Source organism: Poecilia mexicana, unplaced genomic scaffold, assembly GCF_051168715.1.
Source record: "Poecilia mexicana isolate PSO_F unplaced genomic scaffold, ASM5116871v1 scaffold_2, whole genome shotgun sequence".
In the NCBI taxonomy this organism is placed as follows: Eukaryota; Metazoa; Chordata; class Actinopteri; order Cyprinodontiformes; family Poeciliidae; genus Poecilia; species Poecilia mexicana.
Window position 1 is genome coordinate 24,027,649 of NW_028263371.1, and position 7,410 is coordinate 24,035,058.

The 7,410-nt window shown below is 37.6% G+C and overlaps 1 protein-coding gene across 1 annotated transcript; it reads right to left on the reverse strand.

The window, feature by feature from the left end:
- Window positions 1-686: 686 nt before the first annotated feature.
- On the reverse strand, window positions 687-7,080 carry LOC106910330 (uncharacterized protein C7orf57 homolog). Its single transcript, XM_014976938.2, has 8 exons — window positions 6,933-7,080; window positions 5,867-5,939; window positions 5,557-5,730; window positions 4,697-4,784; window positions 4,405-4,534; window positions 3,544-3,608; window positions 3,350-3,450; window positions 687-2,426 (listed from the first exon to the last, which is right to left on the reverse strand). Exons 2-8 carry the CDS (start codon window positions 5,907-5,909, stop codon window positions 2,368-2,370), a joined length of 660 nt encoding a protein of 219 aa, XP_014832424.2. The 5' UTR covers window positions 5,910-5,939; window positions 6,933-7,080; the 3' UTR covers window positions 687-2,367.
- Between the last annotated feature and the right edge of the window lie 330 nt (window positions 7,081-7,410).

The following is a 7,410-nucleotide window of genomic DNA, read 5'->3' on the forward strand; positions in this document are numbered from 1 at the left end:
GGGGGGGGGGGGAATCAATGAAAAGGTATTTTTCTAGTCAATTATTTACACTATTCTTGTATAAAACTGGTTGAATTAATGTAAATGCAAAAAACGACAATACATTTTAGACACTTTTAAATTGAAATGGAGGAAAAAAAGACAGAATGGATGAATGGGTGGAAAGATGGACGACTGACTTTTCAATACTCAGTAGTGACATTTTTTCATTATCGTTACTTTATTCAACTATTCCTTGTTTTATTCATTTTGTTTCTTATTAATAAAAACAAACACCCAGTATAACCCCTTTAGTTTAGTGGGTATTGTAAATAATTATTCAAATAAATGTATCATAGATGAATATTCTAACTTTAATATTAGCAGAACAACTAATATCCATCCATGTGTGATTAATCTCAACATGTTTTACTTAATAAACTGACTTCAATAATATTCTAATTTATTGAATGGGTCTCTAAGTAAACATTTTAAACTTTTATGGGACATTAAATATGCTAGAAGTGTGCATATGGTGCTTTGATTTTGGAGGAAAAGTTGCTTCTAAGCTAATATTGCTGACGTCTTTCCTCCCTGGCCTGGATTTCAGGAACTGAAGTTATTAGTTTTTAGTTTCATCTTTCTTTAATAAACAAACTGAGCGTGAAGTCAGTTTATATTGAGAAAAGGAAAAACACCACCACACATGAACATGCACATGCTCATTTATTGAAGTGACAATTAATACTGTGAGAGCAAAGTTACACACTGAGAAGTGACAGGGAACTTCCCTTCATTTAAAACCTTCTTCCGTCTCAGTTGGCATATTTGCATTTTTCCAAACCACCTTAAGATTTGACAAGAACAAGCGAAAAGAGATTTTAAGCCACTAAAGGTTCCTACTGCTTCTTTGTAAACTGAAAAACACGACAGAACGCTGTTTACCTGAATATTTAACAGTTCATAAATAATAAACCCGTACTTCAAAAGGAAAGATCAGAACATGATACATTCTCCGTTCCTCACACTGCAAAGTAAAACCCAGTGTCAACATTTAACACTTACAGATAAAATATATTTAGCAGTAAAAGCTCAACATTTCTTGTAGGGGTTTCTGTTTCTGCGACTAATTAGTTGGATTTATTCCATTTTTAAGGTTCAGGATGCAACTCCCAGCTCAGTTATGCCTTAAAATGACAACTATGAGGCGACTGAAGGCATTTATAAAGCGAGACAGGGACGCATTACCTCCGGACGTCCTGGCAGTCAAAGAAATGGGACAAAAAGAGGAGGAACAGCAGATCTCTATTGTCTGCTGCAGCACTTTGAGATCCAGGAACATTTCAGCCCGTTCCTAATCGCTTTGCTCACTCCTCTGCTCTGCTGATTTGAAGGATTCGTCTCAAAGAGAAGCAGAAACGACAAGATGTCAAGATTTTTTGAAGTCGAATAGCAATTTTAAACCTTTTAAGACGATTTTACTATAGATTTAGAGATTTTTCAGACAAGGAATGCAAAAAAAAAAAAAAAAAAAAAAAAAAAAAAAGCTTCAAAATTCAAGTGTCTTTAGTTAAAATCCTACAGCACATCTACGTTTAGTCGTGGCTAAAGGGGAATGTTGTGATTTCACAGCGAAACAAGCTTGGCACTTTTGCACTAAAGCAGCTAAAGCCTGTTGCTTCAGCTTCATCTGATTTATTCCTACTATTTTGGCAGGTAAACACAGCAGTGAGGCCATACAATTATTAATTTAGGAAGCTTAAAAACCGAATAATTAGTACGATCAAAGGAAAGAAAGAAATAAAAGCATCTGGCTCCTTTTTACCCAAACAAACCTCAGCGACTCTGGCCGTCAGTTTTCACTTCGTCATGTGATCGCAGCTGCGGGGTTGCCGTCTCAACAGATGATCGTACGCGTCGCCTCGGCCGGAAAAAAAAACACGCCGAGCCGAGCAAATAATACTTCACGTCACTGGAACCACGAATCATCAGCACAAACATTTAAACGTCACCAAGTCGATCTTCATACGTCCAGGGCGGGAAGCGAACAGCAACGAGGCTCAGAGGTAAAAACCGGCAGCTGTTGGATTCCAGCCCTGCTTTCAAATCGAGCACAGAAACAAAACTCAAAAAGTCACCAACACCGACTACACTACTCAGAAACGCACCTTTCTTCTTCTTCTTCTCCTTCTTTCTATACAAATTAAAACAATAAATAATAAAGACAGTACCTTTGCATAAACATGAGTACAAAACCTAACAGTCAGTGGATTTACAATAAACATGAGTAAAACGTAAGAGGGTGCAGAGGTGTGTTTGCACCGTATCGGGGGGAAAAGAACCTTAAAGAACAGCCCCATTGTTCCTGCTAAGCAGAACCTGAGCAAACTAATCCAGGTCGTCCACATCCTCCGTCATGACGGTGCTGGTCTGTTCTGACGTCACGCCTGCAGGTCAAACACAGAAAACAACAAATCTAAACCGTGGAAGCAACAGCAGCAGCTTCAGCAACACGTTAGCCATTTATTCAGGTGTTTTCACACATTTTTAGTAACATTAATTGAACGATTTATGGTCTAATATTTAGTGTTTGTCTATTGCAGGTCTCTTCATGATAGATCAGGAAATTACTGACTTTTTTCAGGCTGTAATCCATTCTTGTTGGTGCTTTTAGCATTAAAAGCTACAGAAATATGAACAAACTCATTTTATCACAATGAGATAAAACCACGATTTGTGTTTGTACGTCAAAAACTCACTAGCTAATAAGTTTGTCTTATTTTAAGATATCAAGACATTGAGCTTGTTTATTGTTATTTTTTTTCTTATTTTGAAGTAGAGACCCTTAATGTTTTGTCGTGATAACAAGACTTTGGATTTTTTTGTTTTTTTTTATAATCACAAAACTTCAGGATAAATGTTAATGAAGCATTTTGTCATCATTACATTCACTATTTCAACGAGAGCTCAGGTTTGCTTTGCATCAGGATTTTTATTATCTCCTCATATTGAGATAAATATCTTGAGTTCATTTTATAATAATAAACTTTTTTTTATCACATTTGGAAGAAATTTCTTTTTCACTTCAGTTAATTCATCACTGAACTTTTCTCTGTCATGTTTCATTATCTCACACTAAGCTGCAAGATTTCCATCTTTTTCTCACAAAGACAAATATCTTATCTTGTGTCGAGATGAAGAGACCTTGAGCTTGTTTTGTCAAAACTATTCCATTATCTTCCTTTATAAATATAAGACTGAGCTTGATTTGTTTGACTCCAACAACTTTTAGTGGACAATTCAGTTTTTAGGGATTCCTTCTACCCCACTTCAGATTTTATTTCTTGCTAAACTATAAAAATGTTTGTACTTGAAGTATCGTCGTCGTTTCCAGACTTCTTCTTCTCCTCCATGTAGCCGTGACTGAGCAGCTTGGACATGCTGACCGGAGGAGCTTTCTTATCGTAGGATCTGAGGAGGAGAGCGTCACGTTATCGAACCTCTAAAGCCTTCCAAATAAATCAAGTTTATATCAGTAAATGCGAGAGAGGAATAAGTTCTTACATTCTCTTATACTTGTTGGTCATGGACAGACCCTCCAGAGGCACAGCTGCATCATCTGGAGACATCTGCAGATTGAAACATCATCCAGAGTCACAGTTATATAAGCAGCAACAGCCTGACTGATGGCTGCAGAACTACAGGGACTCACCAAGTTACCAAACATGGAGAAATGAGCGGCTGGGGAAAATATCAGGGAAGCAGAGCAGAGAATGAAATAAAGAGGAAAACTTAAGGAAAAAAAAAAAACAAAACTGCCATGCTGTTAAAAATTTAACCAACCAGAACATTTTCAAATGATGATTTATCTGTCAGTTTTAACCCAGAAACTCAGCAACCTGCAAAAGTATTCACACTCCCTGAACCGTTTCACATTTTTCCAAACTGCAGCCTGAATGTATTTTACTGGGATTTTATGCAGCAGAGCAGTAACTTACTATTAAAGTGACCTCTGAATGCACCACACTATTCAGTTGTTTCTTTGTAACTAAACCATACATCACGTTTCTTCCACATAAAGTCCCAATAAATACAGCGAAACCTGTGGTTGCAATGTGAAAAACGTCAAGTGTGTGTGAATACTTTTGCACGTCGCTGTAATCCAGGTTTCCCAGATTAGAACCAGCTGGAATATTGGAGAGAACCGCAATCATGGACCCAACGTTTCCCCCTCCAAATTCCCAGGAAACAACAAAGTCCCTCCGGAGAATTAAATCCTGAAGCAATTTCCAAACGCAGGGATGAAAAACGAAGGTGGAAAATGAAGGAAAGTTGTGATAAAAACTGAAATAATGGCAATAACAAAAGATGGAGTGGCGTCTGCGTGGCATGAATGCTGGGGAGTGACTAGTTCGGTCCATTCACCTTCTCTTTACCATGGGAAAAACTATCAGTCTCTCTTTCCCAGGAGGAATTGTTATCAGTGCCAAAGGGAGCAGCCAGAGGCCGCCTGCCCGCCTTCATCTGGCTGTCAGGAGACGAGGCTTTGCTCCCGCTGAAAGCACAAAACCACGATGACATTCCATGTGAAAGTTCTGGGAACATTTCGCCTGCAGCCGCAACACTTGGGTGACAGACAGGAACATTTCGTCTTCCTCTGCTCTGGACTCTTCCTACGAAAACGTTTTCCTCTAAATCAGCGTCTGGCCCGTCTTACCTCTTTGACTCATCCCCTCCGAACCAGTTGGGCGGGTTGTAGGCTTTCTTCGGCGCGTCATCGTCATCAGCGTCGTGACTCAATAGGCCTGCAGCAGGAAGGGAAACATTCCTGTTGAAGCTAAAACTCTGCAGGCAGTCATGACTCTCATCTCCGCTCTGAAAGCACCAGGAGGGGTTTAAGTCACACCTAAAGCAGGTCAGTGACCCAATAATTACTGCGACCTCTCAGAGTCGGGAGCCGTTTCAAAACGATGAGCCAAATTGAGAATTCACAATGTTTTATTTGCATTTATTTCCCATTTTTTTCTGCAATAAGAAATTATTGTAATAAATCATAATATTGTAGTTTCATAATATATCGATAATAACACAAGTTCACAAAGACCAATAAACTTTAATTTTGTAAGGAAATCTTAATATTATCACTACTATTTCATTTCCAATCATTTGTTTTAATTAGTTGTAGTAATTTTTTTATTTACCATCTTTTTTTTGTAATGTATTTTTCATATTCTGTATTTATTTTGTAGTTTAAGACAATTTAAATACCAGAAACAAAACAAAAATAAAATTGACACTCAACCAAAACTATAAATAAAATTGATTATGTCTCTGTAAGCAAAATTCACCTTCAAAATATATTAGAAATTATTGAGCTCCTTTTAATTTTTTCATGCGATTAATCAATTAATTGCTTACTGCGATAGGCTCAGTCATGAAGTTAAAATGCTTCCTAAACATGAACAGGAAGGCAAACAAACAGCTACTAAACCAAACAGTGAAAGATGATCTTTATGACCAACTTGGATTAACTCTTGAACTGAGCAGCAATTTTAAATCTGTGGTTTATCGGCTCACCTTTGTGTCCTCCCTGCTTCGCCAGCTTGACGTAGTCCGAGTCGGTCTCAAATATCCCCACTCGCCGCCCGCTGACCCTCTCCACCGCCGCGCTCTCGGTGGCGGTCTGGCAGAGGCCGGGAATCTGGGAGGTGGGTCCGGTCACGCCGCTGTTTGCAGCTCCAGGCTTTATGCCTGCAGAAAAACACAAGCATGGCCTTCATTAAGCTGAATAATAGTGGCTCTCAGATGAAAATAGTTTCATTTTTCTACTGGTTTTATTGCCACGAATATGAAGAGGGAACAGTTTGCGAACTTTAGCCAGTCTCACCTCCGGGTTTGGTCCTTCGATGGTTGGGTACGGCAGCGCTCATTTTAGCTGACGACGAAAGAAAATCTGCAACCTAAATACAGACATTTTAAATTCACAACTGCCACAATTCAAGGAAGAAAAAAAGCAAAAAAAAAGAAAAAAAAAGAAACAAACTATAAAACACTTTTTAATTAAATGAATGAGCGACATTAGAGTTTAAATAAATCAATAAGAAAATGATTAAAACAGAATTATTATTATATTTTATCACTTCAGCTTCCTACTGTCCCCACATGGGGGCAGTATAAATTAAGCTGTCAGTTACAATTGAGAAACAGAAGATGCTTTCACTTGGATTCAACTTTAAACAGAAACAGTTATGATGCACGGCTCTAAAAAGGTCAGAGGTATTAGACGAACGCTGAGATCTGAGTTATTAGTTTATTTTTTTTATAGAAATGCAGAGATTCATGATGTATAAATCAAAGAAACATGGATGAATAGACAAATCAATGGATGGATAAATAAATGGACCAGATTCATGCAGATAAATATGTGCAATAGATGCATGGATGAGAGGATGAACAAAATGATTGGTTGGATGAGTAATAGATTATGATTAGATGGATGGATGAATGGATGAAGAGATTAAAGCAGATGGATGGATGACAACATGCATGCAAAAGGATAAACAGATGGATGCAGATGGATGGACGGATGAACAGATGCATGGAGATAAAATGTAAAATCTGGACATGGTGAGTAAATGTAAATGAGCAAATAGCGCTCAAGATTTACTCATTTACTACCGTCGGTTTTATTTCCATAGTTTTACTTAAAATAGATTTTAAAACCCTACATAAAACGTTTATTTACATAAATACATAATTTACATCACTCGGCTCAGGTTTCACCGCTAATGTGAGCAATAAATTACTGAGATAAGAGGCTAACAAAGCGTTGCTAACCGTGTTAGCCGCCTAGTTTCCACCGCTATCTCCATCTTTTTACAATGAAATTGTGATGCCTTTTTAATAAAGTGCTAATAACGGTTAATAAATAAGAAAATATAAATATTTCTTACTCTAATGTTGCTGTGTGCTTTTTTTGTATTTGATGAGTTGGCTTGCTGCAGGTAAAAGCCGATAGCTTCTTCTTTCCTCCTCACAGAGCTAACAGCTTCCTGTGGCACCTGCTGCTCTCTTCCTGTTCTCAAATCAAAGATCGTGTATTTAAAACGACGCCTTACACTGTGTGAGTTTTCTTTCCGAAAGGACTGTACGTTTATGATGCATGAAAATGCGGCAAGAGTGAGAATTCTGTGCTACGCAACCTCTGTTGGATACATGGATAGACGATCTTTGTTCTGCGGTCAAATAAAGCATAGAAAAATATCAAATTTAAGTTCAAAACTACTTTTCTGATCTCAATAGGGACGTTTCTAGAATGTTTTCAAGAGGAGATTCTTGAATGAATGAAACCCTAATACCCAAATGTGTTTAAAACAATCTCCAGATAAAGTATAGTATAGATTTGATTTATTAGTTATGGTTTCAGATTTC

What these genes read in the sequence shown, in the direction of transcription:
- LOC106910330 (XM_014976938.2), bottom strand. Translation starts at nt 5,909, where the DNA reads ATGAGCGCTGCCGTACCCAACCATCGAAGGACCAAACCCGGAG. An exon ending in GAAGCAGGGAGGACACAAAG is followed by an intron (nt 4,785 to 5,556) that starts GTGAGCCGATAA and finishes TTCCTGCTGCAG; the next exon opens with GCCTATTGAGTCACGACGCT. An exon ending in TTTCCCATGGTAAAGAGAAG is followed by an intron (nt 3,609 to 4,404) that starts GTGAATGGACCG and finishes TTCAATCTGCAG; the next exon opens with ATGTCTCCAGATGATGCAGC.